General features: G+C 45.3%; 1 protein-coding gene across 2 annotated transcripts in view; it reads left to right on the plus strand.

Annotated features, from left to right (window-relative positions):
• FAM171A1 (family with sequence similarity 171 member A1) overlaps positions 1–18,889 on the plus strand; it is a 128,261-nt gene that overhangs the window by 52,278 nt on the left and 57,094 nt on the right. For both annotated transcript variants that reach the window (XM_035021566.1, XM_035021567.1), the window contains exon 2: positions 15,521–15,748. In XM_035021566.1, coding sequence (XP_034877457.1) covers positions 15,521–15,748 — 228 coding nt within the window. The remainder of the gene's footprint in view (positions 1–15,520; positions 15,749–18,889) is intronic.

An 18,889-nucleotide genomic window follows, 5' to 3' on the forward strand; every position in this document is an offset into this window, starting at 1 on the left:
CAGTGAGTATACGTGTGTGACCCATTTGACAGGTGACATTTAATATTGCCTTTGTGAAGAAGAGCTAATAGTAGCATCAGCTTCCAAGTATAAGACAAAATATGGCAGACCTTTTATACTGAAGCTTGGAAAAATAAATCTCCATTTTATGTTGCAGAATTATTAATCGAGTTGGCAGTGAGGAGGAATGTGGAGCTCTTATTTTTCAAGGCAAGAGCAGAAAATAAAATTGCTCTTTTGACATTGATGCCAGGATATGAGCTATAAAGGCTAGAAAGTGAAATGTTAATCCATTTGGCACAAATTAAGAACCATTCTATAAACTTAAACTGTGTGGAAAATATTGTATGTTGGTGCTCACTACGGAAAAAAAATCCCAAGGACCAGTACTTTGCTGTTCAGAGGAGTCACGTTTTTTCCCCCTCAGATGGAACAGGAAATTTAAGTTGGGTGTGAAAGGTTTTAAATTTCTTAGACGACCCCTATAAATTGGATTTCATAAATATTGGTATTAATCAGAACATTATAAGGTCTGTAATATGTAGAAGTGAGCACAGTTTACAGTGCTGTCTCATTAATACAGAGTTTATTCAGACATGTGAAAAGCAGAAATAGTATTTCACTAAACAAATGTACACTTTCAGATGTTAAATGAATAGCAACTAATTAGCATAGAATTTTAATTCCATTTGTCATTATTGCTCGTGATGACCTAAATGCAGCTTTTCAGCTCTTAAGGTTTAAAAGGGAACTACAATGATCGGTGCTTTAAAAACAAACAGAACACACACTAATGCGTGGAGTGGAAAACCCACGGAGTCTGCTGTTTCTCCCTGTTTTCCTGTCGGGGAGGCTGGGCCCATTGAGAGTGGAATGATTGTGTTAAACCAGTGGAGCAGAGTGGCTGGTAGGGGGACAAGTGTGAAAAGAAGAGCAGGAGAGGTTAGAATTTGCCAAGAGAAAAGGGCAGCCTGCGTCATCCCTGATGGAGGGTTAGAGAATTTGAGGGGCACCTGGGTGGCTCAGTCGGTGAAGTGTCCATCCAACTCTTGGTTTTGGCTCAGGTCATGATCTCAGCATCGTGGGCTCCTTGCTCAGCCAGAAGTCTGCTTGAGATGCTCTCTCTCTCCCTATTCCTCTGCCCCTCCCCTTGCTCATACATGTGCACGTGCTCTCTCTCTCAAAATAAATAAGTCTTAAAAAAAAAAAAAGAATTTGAAACTCCACTGGCAAAATAAATCTTCATAAGCCGAAAGGCACTCCCCCAAACTTGGAACTGTCTTGTCTCTTGTTTTTTCCTCTGACTCTCCTGGTCCTTCTCCCAGGACCCCCACCCACTCCTTTCCTGCCTCAGTGCCTTCATAAATCCCGGACTTCCCTGGGCTCCTCCTTAGAGGCTGTCCAGAACTGTGAAGGGTCTGTATTCTGCCCTATTTGTTAGCTAAGAAGGCGACCTCCCATGGCTTCATAGATGTAGGTAGAAGACAAAACACTTGTGGGTCAGAGATGAAGGACTATTTATCCCTCACAGCAGTTGCAACAGCCAGAGTGTCAGTGTTCTTGCCCCAGTTTCCTGAACCCCATTTCCCATAGGGCTGGATGATACCCACACACGCAACAGGTTGCATTACAGAAGCTTGGGGAACCCAAAGGGCATGCCTGTCCCTTGCTTAGAGGGAGACACATCTATCTTGCATGGCCGCTCACTAAACATCCTTGATGAGATAGTCCAGAACAAAGAGAGTCTATGCCTTACAAGATGTTCAGAAATACGGGAGACCCATGTAGAGCTCTCTCCAAGCAGTGGCAGCTCCTTATGGCCTTGGGACTTGTTGGGGACTGGGTGTGAAAGAGGAGGAAGAATCTTCCATGAACCTTTTCAGGAAGGCTTCTGTAAACGGTCTAAAGGTCCTTTTTGATCCTCAGGTACGAGTCAGATGTTGGGAAACAATTACAGAAATGGCTAACACTTAACTAAACTGTTGCTGTGTGCTGTGTTATATACCAAGCACTTTACTATGTCACTGTAGCCATATGAGATGATCATGGGGGGTGCATTGTTACCTCCTTTTTTACAGAGGAGAAAACTAAGAGCAAAACTAAGAGAAAACTAAGAGTCAGTGGGGAGATGAGACTCAAATACAGGTTGTCCGAGTCCTCAGCCCTGTGCTCTGAAAAGCACACTATATTCCTTTTTTTATTTCTCTTTCATTGAGAGGCTTTTGGAGGTGGGGGGAGGGGAAGCCCTGAGATTTTCTTTCACCAGATAAAGTTAGGGGAATGCGGGCCAGGAGGCAAGGAATGAGCTCTTGCTAGCAGACGCCTTCTGAACATCATTGTTGGACCTCCAGCAAATCCTACAAGGTCTGCAAGGCAGTCGGTATCCCTGTTTTATGGATGAAAACACAGAGGCTCAAGGAGGCTGTGGGCTTGACTGGGACCACATAGCTCCTGAGTGAGGAGCCTGAAGCCAACCGTGCACGCTGTGGCCGTGAGACATACCTCCTGTAACGTTCGGCAGTAAGTCCTGGACGTTCACATCAAGGACCTTAAAGCGCCCTGAGATATTTAAGCTTCTTTCTGAAACAGAAAGGACCATTTTAATAATAGGTTCACTGTAGCTTGTTAACTATCTCCATTCCCTGGAAAGATAAGCCCATACGGGTAGTTTAATCACTGCATTGACTAAACCAGCTGCTTCCGGGACCTTTATCTTTCTATCATAGAAGTTCAAGTGCCAGAGAGCCTGCACACTTGGGCTATTCACAGCCTTCCAGCAAGCCACTTCAGCTTGCATTTTTTACCCTTTTTTTTTTCAATTCTAAATGTAATTAATGAGTCTGCTTCTTTATCACTAGCTCCCACTTAGCACTTTCTAACTGTTCTCTTCCTAGAGAGAGAAATGACTTGCTAAAAAAAAAAAACAAAAAAAACTTCGTAATCATAAACATCTGTAGGCTTCTTTATTCAAAATAAATGTCATGTTGCTCTTGACCAACTCCTAGAAAAAACTATGAAAAACGTATATCCATAGATAGAAGGAGATCTGGAAACACACACATATGCATGCGCATACACACACATACACACACACACACAGCTTTTCCTCCACCAGGTTTCCTTGGCAACCATCCACTAGCATCTTCCAGCAGATCTTTAAAGCTTGGCTAAGGTGTGTGTGTTAATTTTATAGACATGCTTAATATCGCTCATTAACTTCGCAGTTCCCAGATTCTTCCAAACTCTCCTGAGGGGACTTCGTGCCTTTGTGAAAATTTTAAAATACCAACAGAACAGAAGCCTTTTATTTATTTATTTATTTTGAAGATTTTATTTATTTATTTATTTGAGACAGAGAGAATGAGAGACAGAGAGCATGAGAGGGAGGAGGGTCAGAGGGAGAAGCAGACTCCCTGCCGAGCAGGGAGCCCGATGCGGGACTCGATCCAGGGACTCCAGGATCATGACCTGAGCCGAAGGCAGTCGCTTAACCAACTGAGCCACCCAGGCGCCCCCAGAACAGAAGCCTTTTAAAGTGGTTGCTTCTAGTGATTTCCTTACAAACACTTGTGGGTCCTCTTGTCCCCAGAGTGTTACATTGTTATAATTCTCTTGTTCAGTTCCGAAGGATGCTCTGTGAGCTCATACAGGCATTGGCCATATTTACATCAGCATGTCAGAATCATCGTGTCCTTTCCCATATCTGGCTAAAAGGAGGATATTGTTAGGTTTTTATATATTTCTATGGAAAAGGTCTCTAGAGTTGGAGCCACAGCTTTGTTAAAAGCTATTTTTAGCACCGTCTTGATGTTCAGTAACTGTTTCACATGTCTTCTGAACAGTTGGAGCATCTTTCATTCTACGCTGGTTTGAATTTTTTTGGAGAAGTTTTCCCCAAGATAACTAATTGTACCTTCACATAGTACTTTAAAGCTACATCTGAGCAATTCCTCTTACTGTGTAAGAGGATTAGGATTGTGTCCGTTTAGTTTATTGTCAGACAACTTTTTTTTTTAGGTGGGATCATAGGAATATTCTGAAATGATTTTGCTTGAGAATACTTGGTTATGTATGTAAGTTGTTTGGTTGAATCAGGTCAATCCAGCAATAGTTTCTAGATAATCCTGGGATTTTTACCTAAATAACCCCTTCACCAGTCACGAGAATGTAGTCCCTTTATAGTTGCATTTATAGCATAATGCACATATGGAACCAGCCCCAGAAAGCTTCATTTTGTACTGGGTGCAATAACAGAGAATGACTTTTGCCATTTAACTTAGTGGTAAATGGAGAGACCTAACAGGATGCTTATCCAATACGCTTCAGTAGGTTGTTGGTATTCGAGTATTACATTTTCTACTTCCATTATAGAGTGTTTCAGGTAGGGGTGGGGGGGAAGAAGCCATCCTGTCGCTTTAAAAAAATGGAAATCAATGTCATACATGGATACATCATGTATTCTCTCTCTATATAATAGCTTCTTTAATTGCTATGTTTTCGCGCGAATGTTTATTGTGTATTTCAACATTGGCAACTTGGTGATGTTGGGTAGAAAATTGTTAATGGGATGATCATCGTTTTGACCTTCATGCATATTTCTTAATGGGGGGGGGGAGGAATCCACTGATTTAGGGCCCAGAGATATCCTGGCAGCCCTGCCAAGACAGAAGTAACATACGTGAGAGGGACAGACAGGCGGGGGGTGGGGTGGAGGGAGAGAATGTGTTGTGTGCAGACAGAGCACATGCCCTGTAGAGGTGGGCAGCCAGCAGAAGCCACTCGTGGAAACAGCACAGATCTCTCCTTACTCCAAAAGGAAGCTGTAACTGTCGAGTCGACCATTTAGTGGGCTTTTCATGAAGTTTAGAACACGAGTCAGTTGCCAGAGATTGTAAAACACAAAAAGGCACAAAATGGGATCCTAACTTACCCGGGGGCTGCTGCAGCCAACTTACCTCTTCCATGCTTTTTCAAGTGAATAGAAATTCAAATGGAAATACAGAGATCATAATCCTCCGCTGATAATTAAGGGACACATTTGCAACGAAAACCTCCCGAAACTGAGGAGGAGTTGTGTATCAGATATTGTGACCACAGGTTGATAGGGCAGCTCCTGATTCAATCAAGAACAAAAGGTGTCTTCAGTATAGAATGGCTCCTGACAGGACGATCAGGTGGACCAGGAGGGAGGGACCAGTGCCCAACAGATCTGTCCCTCTGAAGTACATCCGCATTGTCCTTTCTCCTTTCTCCTCTGAGGACAGAACAGAAGTGCTGGTCTGCAGAAGAATGCCATACTGAATATTGCTTTTATAATTAAGCACACACAGTGTTTGCCAAATGCTTTAAGTGCAGCTAAAATTGGACATAAGGGAGTCCTGGGATATCCAGTTGTAGCAGATTTTTATTGTCCTATATATTATATATGTGTATGTATTATATGTATGTATATATGTATAACATATATGTAACATATATAACATTTTATATATAAAATAATGTGTATATTAACATAATTATACATGACTAATAGAGTATATGTTAATATACGTTATATGAGATATCTCATTTTATACAATATATGTTATATATACATCTCTAAAATATATATATATAATTTGCTTGAAAGACATGATTCATTAAATTTTGAGAGCAAATAAAATTGAATGATAAGGTGCATATGCACTAGGTGAAATGGGAGAAAAACCAAAAAAACTCTAGTACAAAGTGCATTCTACTTTTGCCAGATTACAAAGTAAATTAAACCTTTCATTTTTATGAAAGAAATACAATAGATGGAAAATTTCCTCTTCACACGTTGGGCATCCTAGGATGTGCCCGTTATTGCTGCATAAAGACAGGGAAATTCTGTGAGTCTCCCGAAACTGTAAAAATGTCACCACCAAGTAACATGGGGCAAAGTCTCTTAGAGCAAAGGTCTGGTAACGTTTTAAAGATAAGTTCCCATTTGGAAAATGTTTTTAAATGATGGAGTCCTTTTTTATTGTTTTATGTAAGACATGAAAAGCCATCGTAACGCCTTTGAATTTCGGTGAAGTCTAACTGTTAATCATAGTGCTGGTGGCTCACCAGCGAGTTCCTTTTCCACTGCGTGGCCTGGGGTGAGGCCGCCACAGGGGCTCCAGGCAACTTGGGATAGAAGCCTGTGCTTGGTCTGCTGGTGGAAAAGGACCTCCTCTCTGCAGGGCCCCTCTGGCCAACTTTCCGACCGGGTGGGTTGCTGTGGAAACCAACAGCTCTAAAAAACAAAAGGAAAGGAAAAATTAAAATCCCAGAATAAAGACTAATTTGAGGGGTTTCAAAAGGGAATGAAACACAGCCACAGGGCGCCAGACACTTCACAGAAACAAACAAAACGAAACGAAAAAAGATGGGAGTCCACGAACCTCACTTTCCCTTCCCAGATGAAGCCAGAGTTGGTGAGAGTCCATGGAGTGAAAGGTGAGAGGCGTCTCCCAGCTCTGTCCCCAGTGAAAACCACAAAGGACTTCCCGATCTGGGAGAGGACACGTTAGCGCACGACCGTACAAAGCCCTTGAGATGTTGGTCTTGGAGTTTGGATGAGAGATTTGAAATAATGTGTTCTGTCACTTGCAGGGATATAACTCAAGGTATAAAGTATTTGAAGAAGACGCAGGAGAGAAAAACAAGGCCCCTGAGGGTTGGGCTTCCTTCTGTGCATCTGCGAGGTGTATGCCATCTTCCCGGCCTCTTGCCCCTACCACTGTGTTTGCTCTCAGCTTGCTGTTTAACTGGTGGCTTCTGTGAAGCCAGCAGTTTGAAACAGCCTCATTGCCTTCAGTTCTAAATCTGTGGCAGAAGAAGGGAAATGACTAAAAGATAATGTTTCGTTTTCTACCCACAAAGCAGATGTTCTTTGTACTACTTCAAATGGACTAGCTTGTGCCCTCAGAGCCAAACTCTGTGTTTGCCAAGAGCAAAGGAGCCCTGAATCACTGTGGAGGGAGAATTCCTAAGTAGCTGTTGCTTCCTTCTTGGTTCTCTCACTGGCTGGTGAAAACTCGAGGGGAATGCTCTAGAGGCGGTGGCTGAATTCCTGATCCTGAAATAATTCGCTGAGTAGAAGTGTGTCGCGAGAAGAGACCTGAGCCCACATTCCGGGGGGCCTGCCCACCGCGAGCAGACAGAATGGGAGCACGGGATGGGTATTATGTTAGTCAGGGCTCTCCAGAGAGAATCAAAGTTTATGTAGAACGAGATTTATTCTACAGAATTGACTCATGTGATGGTGGAGGCTGACAGGCCCCGAGATCTGCAGCGTGATTCAGCAAGCTGGAGACCCAAAGAGCCCAGGGTGTAGTCTCAGTCCAAAGCCTGGCAGAACTGACACCCAGACAGAACTGGCATTTCACCTTCAGAAAGCAGGAAAAGCCAATGTCCCAGTTCAAAGGCTGTCAGGCAAGAGGAACTTGGGGGAGGATCAGCCTTTTCATTCTGTTCAGCCCTTCAACTGATTGGGTGAGGCCCACTCACGTTAAGGAAAGCAGCCTGTTTTACTCATATAATTTAAATGTTAATCTCATCCTAAAACACCCACATAGAAGCACCCAGAATAATGTTGACCAAGTATCTGGGTACCCCATGGCCCAGTGAGGTAGGCACATAAAATTAACCATCATACATACTGAGAAGTTAGGCCAGAGCCTGGGAGGAGACCCCGGTGGGTGCAGTTCCAAGGAGATGGTCCTCAGTGACATGGTGTCATGCTAGACAGTCCAGAAGCTGAGGAGTGCAGACACCGCTACGTGCTCTGGCTAGTTTAACCAGCAAGACATCATTCAAGCTTTTAGGTAGCTCACAGTAGTTCTGGGCCAGAACAGCCACCCAAGCCATATGGCAAGACTGAGCCAGGGACACCCTGTCTCCCTCCTGCACTGAGACAGGGCGGCTTGCACTGCTGGCCCCAAACCAGATGCATCCTCCTTCGGTCAGAAAAGGCACCTGCTTTTTTATATTGCTGTCTTCTAAATCAAAACCCAGCAAGAGGATATCAGATTAGCAGAGTCCAAGTCCATTCCTCCCCCTTGGCTACCAGGGAGGCTGGGAAACCGAAGTTTCTGGCATCTGCCTGAGGCTGAATGCATGGCGTGGGAGCATAATCAAGAGGGGAAGGCTGTTCAGGAGATGCCGGTTGCCTTCCCATACTACTCGTCCTTCCAGCCTCCCTTCAATTCTCAGCTCTTCCAGAAGCATCCCACGCTGAACTCCATAAGCCATAAGCATCAGGGCCAGTATTCATGCAGGACTTGCCTGCTGCAGTTAAAGGCACGCTCACAGGCTTCCCCCCCCCCGCCGCTTTGTAAGTCTTCTCCTGTCACCCCCACATCACCTCTACCTCTGTAGACCTTTGAGATCTTTTTTCTTTGTTTTTGTTTGTAAACCCCAGACCTCATTAGTCTCTTCTTTGCTATATTTTTTACTCTGTCTTACCCAGCCAGTTTCATCCTTTTTGCTCTCTGTCACATGGGTTGGTCGGTTGGTCTTACCTCCCCCACAGCCCAAAAAAACTAAACTTTGTAAACACAGGAGCCATTTCTTTTTTCTTCTTTTTTGATCCCCCACAGTACCTAATGTCATGCTAAGTGTACTGTAAATATTTTCTGATTATTACAGTTCATTATCTGAATGAATGCTTTTCAAATGAATTTCAGTAGTGTCTATTTGAAAACAATAATGAACAGAAATAAATGAAACAACAACAACAACAAACGAAAAAAAAACACCCAGGGCTATTTAGGCCATGTACCAGCTGATATCTAGAAATTTGCCTGTTAGTTTTAAGGACTCATTCAGCAGACTTACTGAGTGCCTACTGTATGCCGGACATTATTCTGTGTGCTTGGAATACATGAATGAAGAAGAAAAAAAGAAACAGACAAAATAGCTCTCTCGAAGCTTACGTCCTGGAGAAGTCAGACAGTTAATAAACACGTAAGTTATAAACACGTTAGAATTGTTGTGCATAAAAGAAGCAGCAGAAGCAGAGCAGGATAGTGTCAGAAGCACAGGGTGGGGTTGGAATTGGCATTTTAGATAGGATGGTCAGAATTTAAGAAAAAAATTTGCTTCTAGACAAGCAGAGAAAACTGAATTTTTGCTGAATCTGAGATAATGTAAAGAGGTAGTTCTGTGAATTGGGTAGAATAATGGCATTTTGGTTATTTTTAAAGTCCTTATCTGTTGTTTGGGGGGGAAGTCTAGGGAAGGGGAGGGGCAGAGGGAGGGAGAGAATCTTAAGCAGGCTCCATGCCCAGCTTGGAGCCCAGCGTGGGACTCAATCCCACAACCCTGAGATCATGACCTGAGCCGAAATCAAGAGTCAGACGCGTTACCAGCTGAGCCACCCAGGCGCCCCAAGTCTTTATCTATTGTAAACTGAAATATTTATGGGGAAATAATGTGACCTAATATAATTATCCAGGATTTGCCTCAGAATGTTCCAGCAAAAAAGTGGGAAGGAAGGTGGGGGGAGGGAGAAAGGAAAAGTTGAGTCAGGGGAGAATAGATGAAAGAAGAATGGTATAAAGTTGGTATTTGAAACTTGATCAGTGCAAAGGGTTTCCTCATACTACTCTTCCTATCTGTATAGATGGTCTAAAATTTCCATAATAAAAGTTACATAAGACAGATGAATCATTGAACTCTATCTCTAAAACTAATAATACACTGTATGTTAATTGAATTTAAATTTAAAAAATAAGTTTTTTTTAAATTTTTTAAAAAGAAAACTGGTGGTCAGTAAAGTCATTCAAGAGGTGACTTTTTCCTGCGATTAAGAATTCCTCATATCAGTGAGATCATATGATACATGTCTTTCTCTGTTTGACTTATTTCACTCAATATAATACCCTCCAGTTCCATCCACGTCGTTGCAAATGGCAAGATCTCATTCCTTTTGATGGCTGCATAATATTCCATTGTATATATATACCACCTCTTCTTTATCCATTCATCTGTCGATGGACATCTTGGCTCTTTCCACAGTTTGGCTATTGTGGACATTGCTGCTATAAACATCGGGGTGCACGTACCCCTTCGGATCCCTACTTTTGTATCTTTGGGGTAAATACCCAGTAGTGCAATTGCTGGATCATATGGTAGCTCTATGGGTGATAGACACTGGGGAGGGTATGTGCTCTGGTAAGCGCTGTGAATTGTGGAAGACTGTTGAATCTCAGATCTGTACCTCTGAAACAAATAATGCAATATATGTTAAGAAAAAAAAAAAGAAGAAGAAGAAGAAGGTAGCGGGAGGGGAAGAATGATGCGGGGGAAATCGGAGGGGTAGACGAACCATGAGAGACGATAGACTCTGAAAAACAAACTGAGGGTTCTAGAGGGGAGGAGGGTGGGAGGATGGGTTAGCCTGGTGATGGGTATTAAAGAGGGCACGTTCTGCATGGAGCACTGGGTGTTATGCACAAACAATGAATCATGGAACACTTCATCTAAAACTAATGATGTAATGTATGGGGATTAACATAAGAATAAAAAAAAAGGTGACTTTTTTTTTTATTTAGAGAAAGATTGAGTGTGTGGAGGGATGGGCAGAGGGAGACTCCACTGAGCACGGAGGCTGACACAAGGCTCGATTCCATGACCCTCAGATCATGACCTGAGCCGAAACCAAGAGTCGGATGCTTAACTGACTGAACCACCCCGGTGCCCCAGGAGTGACATTTAAGCAGAGAAGGAGGAGAGAGATGCATGGATTAGTGTTAAGGAAGAGTGTGGCATGCAAAGAAACATATGGCACAAAGCATGTTCCCAGAACCCTTATTCCTTGAATGGGGGAAGGTGTGGGAAATGAGGGCTGGCAGATCCTTGGGGGGTAGAATAGAGAACAGAGCCTTTCAAGTCACTGTAAGGACTTCAAGTGCAGGTCACACCAATGAGACTGCTAAGGAGCTGCTTCAGAGTCCTGCCCAGATGTATTTTCTTCATTAAACCATTTAGGTACCTGCATTTCTTTGCTCAGATCCTGAGATGAGAGTTTGTAGTACATGATCGGTGCTATCCAATAGAATTTTCTGTGATGCTGGGAATGCTCTATCTCTGCTGGTCACCATGGGAGCCCCTGGCCACAGGTGGCCGTGGAATACTTGAAACGTGCCTAGTGTGATCCAGGAGCCCACTTTCTGATTTAATCTTATTTTGATTAATTTTAACCTAAATTTAGAGGCCCACCTGTGGCTGGTGGACCACGCAGTGTTAGGATGGTTAGTTGCACTTGGGCATTTCCCTCCACGCCATTTTTATTCAGTTCCAGCAGCCAAGTCATTCTCACCTCAGGGCATTTGCACCTCTGCCGGTTGGTTCCCATGTATCCTTCAGGCCTGAGCTTACACGACACCTACTCCAAAGGTCTTCCCTGACCTCCCTGTTGGAGGTAGGTTCCCCCTCCTGATGGCGTCCTCAGTTCATAATTACGCTTGGCATTTACTTACTTTCTAAAGCCAAGAGCTCCTCAAAGTCAGGGGTTTGATCCTCTTGTCTCCCCTCGTGGGCCTGCAGCAAACGTGGGAACAGAAGCAGCCTCCGTGTGTACAGTTTCGGGGGGATAGCTACAGGGGGCCTCTAACCCAGTTTGGGGAGGGGTTGGTGAGTCTGGAGCAGTTTCTCAAACCTTAAGTAGGGCTTTTAGAAGATGAATAGGAATGAGGAGCATGAAAGTAATGTTGTAGAAAGGCCTTTCCTACAAAGGTGAGAAGGAGCAGCAGGTAGGAGGAGTAAGGAAAGCATGGGGTGGGGTCTGCGGGCCTGTGGGCCGTGTGTGCGGATGGGAGGGGTCCTGATTGTGGAGGACCTCAGAGACCTTGAGATGTAGCATGTAGGTCAGGGGCCGGCAGATTTTTTTTTTTTTTTTAAGAGCCACAAGTAAATAGTTCAGGCTTTGTAAGCCCTAAGGTCAAAACTTCTGAACTCCACCACTGAAATGCAAAAACAGCCTTCGACGACATGCAAATGGCTGTGGCTGTCTTCCAATAAAACTTTATGGCCACACATTCAAACTCCAGATAATCCTCAGAGGACATTAACTATTCTTTTGATTTCTTTTTTTTCCAACTATTTAAAAGAGTAGAAACCATTCTTAGCTCGTGGACCATTCAAAAACAAGCTGCCGGCCACATTTGGCATCTGGCCATGTTTGGTGGGAGGCATTAAAGGGTTTGAAGGGGGACAGGAAGTGGTCAGATCAGGATGTCAGCTAGCTCCGTCTGGCTTTGGTGGGATCTCAGGGGCACGTGTGAAGACAATGAAGACAGTGGCGGTTTCTATGAAGAGGCTGGGCAGCAGTCTGGGTGAGGGATGGCGAGGTCTGAAATAGGGCGACGTTAACAAGGATGGGAAGAAAGGCCCGCCATGTGACCTATATTCTGCAGTCAAAATCAGTAAGAACTTGGTGATGGACATTCAGGGTAAGGAGTAAAAGAATGGTGCCCTAGGTCAGGCAGGACCCATCAGCTCTCACTGACCAGCTGCAATACGGAGTGCATCTTAATGCATATTTAGATTTGGGCCACTTAGAGGGTCTTCCTTTAATCTGCAAAATGAGAGTAGTTTCAATAAATAGTGCCTCACCTAGTCCTCAGATTAGTCCCCTCATGGGAACAATTTTGTTTACTGTTGAATGGATAACCTAATTCTAGATGTTACTCTAGAAAAATGATACCCCAGTACTCTGTAATAATCACCTAACCGTACTGACATTTTCCCCCATCCTGTCCTACCAAAAGAAGTAGCTAAATGATCTCCTTCAAAGTATATAATTGCAGAACATAAAGTAGGCTTCTGGTATTAGAAGAAATTCCAGTGGTAGAATCTAGGACATTGATTATAGTAAAACTCCTTTTGCTGTCCAAATCTTAGCTGCTCTTACAAAGCAGCAAATAGTGCAGAGAGAGCAGGAACCTTGTAATCCCAATTGTTAGTAAATGTTTCATTACCATAAAATTACATAAATTATCCCTGTAGCCCTATAAAACTACCTTTTCACTTGCCCTGTTCTAGGGGATTTCTGCTGTGTGAGTATTAATGAAAGTGGAGTTAATTTACGTTACAATTTAGCACGCCACCTGGGGACACAAAGACTTGGGTTATATAAGAAAACAGGTGTGCGGTGTACATCCTGCAAATCTGCATTAAGGTAACTGATAAGATTGGAAGGGATTAACTCGGTGTATTTTGTAATGTCATATCCTTGCTTTTCATGATGTTGATTTTATCCCTCTGTGGACATTAGTTTTCTCCCTGAATCAAGTAGCCAAGTTCAGCTCCTTTAGCCTTTATTTTTGTCTGTCTATGAGTTTTTTGAGAGATTTGTTTGGTGCAAATCTCTAATACCTAGGTCTAGGATTCTTTAGCTGTTCTTTATGGTTGTCTAGTCAAGAAATGTATCAAGTTGCTCAGTGAAAAAAATGAGTGATTGACTAACTGAAATTTGCAGGATTCAGAAGGTTGCTTTAGTATCATAAGGTACTTGGCCAGTTACCAAGGTGGCAATCTTGAACCAAAACATTCTTCTCACTGTGGTTGCCCCAGCTGAGGAAGGGCCTTGGATATAAAGCTATTACTCGCTGAAGAGGGATGCCTCATCCCTGCACTTTGTTTTATCCCTTTCTCCCGTCCAGTGCCTTTCTCTGTGCCCCGTCCAGGCACGCCCCGCCCCCACCCCGGCCCAATGACTGAGTGCTCTCAAGCCCAGTGATTGGAATAGCGTAATGGTAACCGCTGTGTTTATGCTTACTCTGTGAGGCATCGCACTGAATGTCTCCACCTGTCTCTTGAGAAATGTGTTGCTGTCACCTCCACTTTATAGAGGAGCAAACAGACCTCGTGAGGATAAGCACCTTGCCCCAGGCTCCGTGGCTAGAACTGGGCGGGGGGGGAGCTCAGATTCAGACCTAGTGGGAATTGCAGTAGGGTTCTGGGGTTTGTGCCCACAGGACCAGCTCCGCCTCGCCTCCCTCCCCCTCCGTGCCGGGCGCTCCCCTGAGCCAGACTGCAGTGGTTCTGTAGACATGAGCTTCCCTGGTCACCTGCAGGGTCTTTGCTTGTCCTTGCCCTTGTCTCTTTATCCCAAGGCATCAATAGGGCTTTCAGATCTGAGGCAGCTCAAAATATATGGCAAGGAGTGCCCAGGAGTGTGTTGGTGGACTTATGTCACTGGGCACCAGCCACTCCCTCCCGCACCGAAGCAAAAAGGGTTTATCAGAGCAGGAAACATGTCTGACTTCTGGAGTACCATGCTGGCATCTTTTAATCGACGTCCACCATGATGCTGGAATCTGGTGGATTCCACCAGATATCTTCCACCTCATCTCTTCCTGGGTTATTACAGAGGCCTCTTAACTAGGTGCTCGGTATCCAGTCTTGCCTCTTCCCCAGTCCATCCTTCCCCCACAGCCAGATGTTTCTACAACAAATTTAATTGCCACTCCTTGTCTAAAATCTTTGTGACTTCCTATTGCTCTTGGGATCAAGAATGATCCTTTTAGATTCCTTCTAAAGCCCTGAGTAGTCTGGCCCCTGCTCGTCTTTGCAGCCTTGTTTCGCAAGGAGCCTCATGCCCCTCACACTGTCTGTCATCCTTCAGAACCTGTGTTTCTCCAGGAAGCATGGTTTTTTCCTTGCCTCTGAGCCTCTGCACATGCTGTTCCAGCAGTGCCCCCTTCGTGCACATCCCCCAGCATAGCGCTTGCCTGTATCCTCACTTTTCTTCACCGCTGTGGTTCACTCAGTTACAGTTCTAGGCACAGAGTAGCAGCTCAGTAGACCTCTCTTGCATGAACAAATGAAAACTACCCATTCCATTTTAGGTTTTTAACGTTAATTTGGATCTGTCTCCCACATTCATGATTTGGGTTTGCCAATATTGCTGACTCAACTTCATTTATCTTTTCAAATGTTTACTTTTTTTTTTTTCCTTTCTGTAAGCTTCTCTTTTCCCACTCTTCAAGTCCTCCTTTTTAAAGACGTTTTGGACTGCTTTTCGGTCTAGTCATCATGATTACCAGCACAGCGATCCCGGGTAGCTCTTGGCCATGCTCCGCAGGACTGTTGAAGCCTCTGGGTGCAACTCTTTCAGCCTGCAGGGTCCTTTAGTAGCCATCCCAGCCCTGTTTGGGCCACGTGTGCCAGCAATGCGGGGAAGGATAAACGAGTATTGTGTTTGCAACAATGTCTTAAAGGGATAGAATTCTCTGTTATTTGTTGGGGTGAGCGGGGAGGAGCAAAGAGGAAGGCAGTTTATGATGGGCAGTGTTTCTGGGGGGAAAAAAAAGGAAATTAAATTGTGTAAAGTAAAAAGGAATCTCTAATAAGAAAATGTTCCCTGGTTCCAACGATTCATATGCTGGATGTAGATCTAGATTTACTTAGCACAGCCCCCTCTCCACTCCCATCAGCAACAGCAGAATTGTTGTTGAGGTGGGCCAGGTAATAGCAGTTGTTCTTTGTTGCTTTTTCTTCACTCCAGAGGTGACCCTGAAGGTCCACATCAGTGACGCCAGCACCCACCAGCCCGTCCCAGATGCGCTCATCGAGATTTTCACCAACCAGGTGTCCATCGCTTCCGGCACCTCGGGGACAGATGGCGTCGCCTTCATCAAGTTCCCGTATAAGCTGGGCAGTCAGCTGATCGTCACCGCCACAAAGCACGCCTACGTGCCAAACTCTGCCCCATGGAAGCCAATCCGATTACCCGGTAAGGCCGTCCTAATCTTCCCCTGGAGCAGAGCTCATGGTCCAGGCTAGTGCTGGAGTCAGGCACAGAAGTGATTTAAGAGTGGAAGGCAGGTGATCAGAAAAATAGGGGTTTAGTCTCTGCTTTACTTTTGGGGGACTTCTTTTTTTTTTTTGAGATTTTATTATTTATTTGCCAGAGAGAGAGAACAAGTGCACAAGCAGGGGGAGTGGCAGGCAGAAGGAGAAGCAGGCTCCCCGGGAAGCAGGGAGCCCGATACGGGGCTCTGTCCCAGGACCCCGGGATCACGACCTGAACTGAAGGCAGACGCTTCACCGACTGAGCCACTCAGGCGCCCCTACTTTTGGGGGCTTCTTATGGGAAGGATAGGTGGGGTCCTGTATGAAGCAGGTGGGGGCTCTCCCTCGGTTTACACACACACCAGAATCAAAAGCCTTAGAGTTTCTGCCCATTTCCCCAGCATCCTCCTTTGTACCTTTTTGATTCCAACTGGTAGGATGGCACTGGGGCCATGCTCTGGAACGGAGCTTCCTTGTTCTGCTTCATGGGGCCTGACAGAACACTGGCCAGAGAGGCAGGGGGTGATGGGAACTCTGTCTTTCTCTCTCCCCCTTCTCACCTGCTAAGGGAAAACCCACTCCTGTGTGTTTCCTCAATACTCTTCCACACTTCGGCGCTTCTGATCACCCAACATGCTGGGTATTTTCCCAGGCATTTCTCAGATTCTCGGATGCCAGCTGGGTGCCCTACAATTTAACTCCGTTCTGGCACTATCCACTGTCCACCTGGAGACAGCATCAGATCCCACAGGTGAAGGGCTCGGTCCCACATGACTGCCCCCACCCCACGTCAGACACCAGTCACAAGTCCACGTTGTCCCCTGGGCTTCTGACCCACTGGCTATAAATCAGAGGTCCCCCAACCCCCTCCTCAGGTTCGACTCGGTGGCCGCAGTGGCTCTCAGAAGTCAGGGAAACAGTCGTTAAAAGACAAAAGTCAACCAAGTAAATTTGAAGTCTGTTTGGCTTTATTTAAGTGATTCGTAAATCAGGCAGCATCCATCTCAGAAGTAGAGAGGAGCTTCAAGGAGTTGCACAAAAGGGACGATTTTATAGGAAGGAAGGTGGGGTGAGGAGTTATTAGCAAAAGAAAAGAGGATTGTTTCAGGCAAGGTCACTTTTCCTTATGGGGAAGGGCAGGGATCTTACGAGGCGGGTCACCTTATCTTTTGAGGGAGAGTGGAGAGGGCCCATGTGACAGATTACCTCATTGATGCTGATCAAAAAAATTCCTGACTGACCCAGTTAAAACTGTATTTAGGTTAGGTGAGGTATAAAGTTCCAGTTTGGTGATTCGGCCTGAGTGACGCCATTTTGGGCCTGTGGGTTTTTTTGGTTTTTGTTCTGAACACAGTTTACTTTCTAGATCACTGGTTCATTACAAAGGTATTGAAGGAACAGCCAGATGGAGGAGATCGTATAGGCAAGGGGTGTAGGAAGGGGCACCGCACCTCCACGCCTTCTCTGGGCGTACCACCTTCCCAGCACCCCCATGCGTACAGCTGCCCAGAAGCTCTCTAACCTCATCCTATTGGGTTTGTATGGAGGCTTCACAACATAATCAGGACTGATGAACTCATTGGCCACTGGTGATTGACTGGACCTCCAGCCCCTCTCCCCTCCCCCTGGTCAAGGGAATGAGGATGAAAGTTCCACTTGGTTGGTTCTCCTGCCAACCAGCCACCACCCTTAGGTCATCTAGCAGCTTTCCAAAAGCCGCCTCATTAGCTAAACCCACATTGAAAGAGACATGTTATGAGTAATACAAGTCACCTTTATGGCACTTATCACTTAGGAAATGCCATGGGTTTAGGAGCTGTGGTCTAGAAACAGGACCAAGACCAGATACATATTTCTTACTATAAATCACAGGATTAAGTCACCATTCACCCCTTCACAACGCTGGTCTCCCACAGGGGCAAGCATGGTGCCTGACACAGATTCAGGGATGGGGTAGGTGGGGAGTTGGACGTGACCCCTCTTCTGTCCCCTCACCTCTGGCTCCCGCTAGCACCTGGACCACATTATCTGTTAGCACCAAGATTAGGGACAAGGAGGGGCTGAGGGCTGGAGGGAGACGCTGCCAGGGTGGAGTTTGGAAACAGGCTGACCTGGTTCTGGCACCCAGTCTGTGCTTGAGCCCCTCTAGCTTCCTTGCCAATCTCTGTAGAATGGAGCTCATACCACCTGGTAGAGTTGTTCTGATTGCAGAGCAGTTAACACATATAAACGACCTTTCAGTGCCTAAAGCACAGTAGGGGCTCAATAAATAGCACAGTGGCTGGCAAAATACCAATGTCAGTGTTCAACTCTGTGCCACTGCACCACGAGACACACTCCGTCAGGGTCCCCGCTGCCTCTGGGGACACATGGGAGCCAAGTGTGGCTATACCTGCCTCATAAAACCCTGGCGTCTACCCTCAGTCACAAAATTCTCTTTAGTTCTATTTACATTTATTAAGTACCTATTATGCACCAGGCGCTGCCCTAGCCACTGAGAATAGAGATCTAGAGACACAGAGCTTGCCCCTGGGGAGTTTGTAACTTAGTCCGGGAGTTATGTAGTCAGCCACCAAAGCCATTCCCGTCTAATGGGTATGTTCACGTGTATCTATGCATAGGGAATGCTGGAGCAGGGAAGGTTCAGCCTAGGTGAGGGAATAAAGGCTTCCTGGAGGAGGTGGGAGGGGAGCGGAGTCTGGAGGATGAATAGATATTAGCATTAGAAGGTGCTTGTAAGGGGCACTTGGGTGACACAGTCGGTTAAGCATCTGACTCTTGGTTTCGGCTCAGGTGGTGATCTCAGGGTCCTTGGATCGAGGCCCGCATCAGTCTCTGCACTGACTGTGGAAGTCTACTGAAGTTTCTCTCTCTGTCCCTACACCCTGCACCCCCCACCCCCCCGCCGTGTTTGTATGCTCTCTCTCTCTCTCTCTCTCAAATAAATAAATAAATCTTAAAAAAAAAAAAAAAGAAGAGGTGCTTGTAAAAAACACAGATTTCAGGACTCATCCTTTCAGTCTGGGGATTGATCCAGAAGTCTGCAATTTACCAAGAACCTCCCCCCCGCCCCACAACACAC

The sequence above is a fragment of the Mirounga leonina genome, unplaced genomic scaffold (assembly GCF_011800145.1).
Source record: "Mirounga leonina isolate KUSES-001 unplaced genomic scaffold, KU_Mleo_1.0 Mir_175, whole genome shotgun sequence".
NCBI lineage: Eukaryota > Metazoa > Chordata > Mammalia > Carnivora > Phocidae > Mirounga > Mirounga leonina.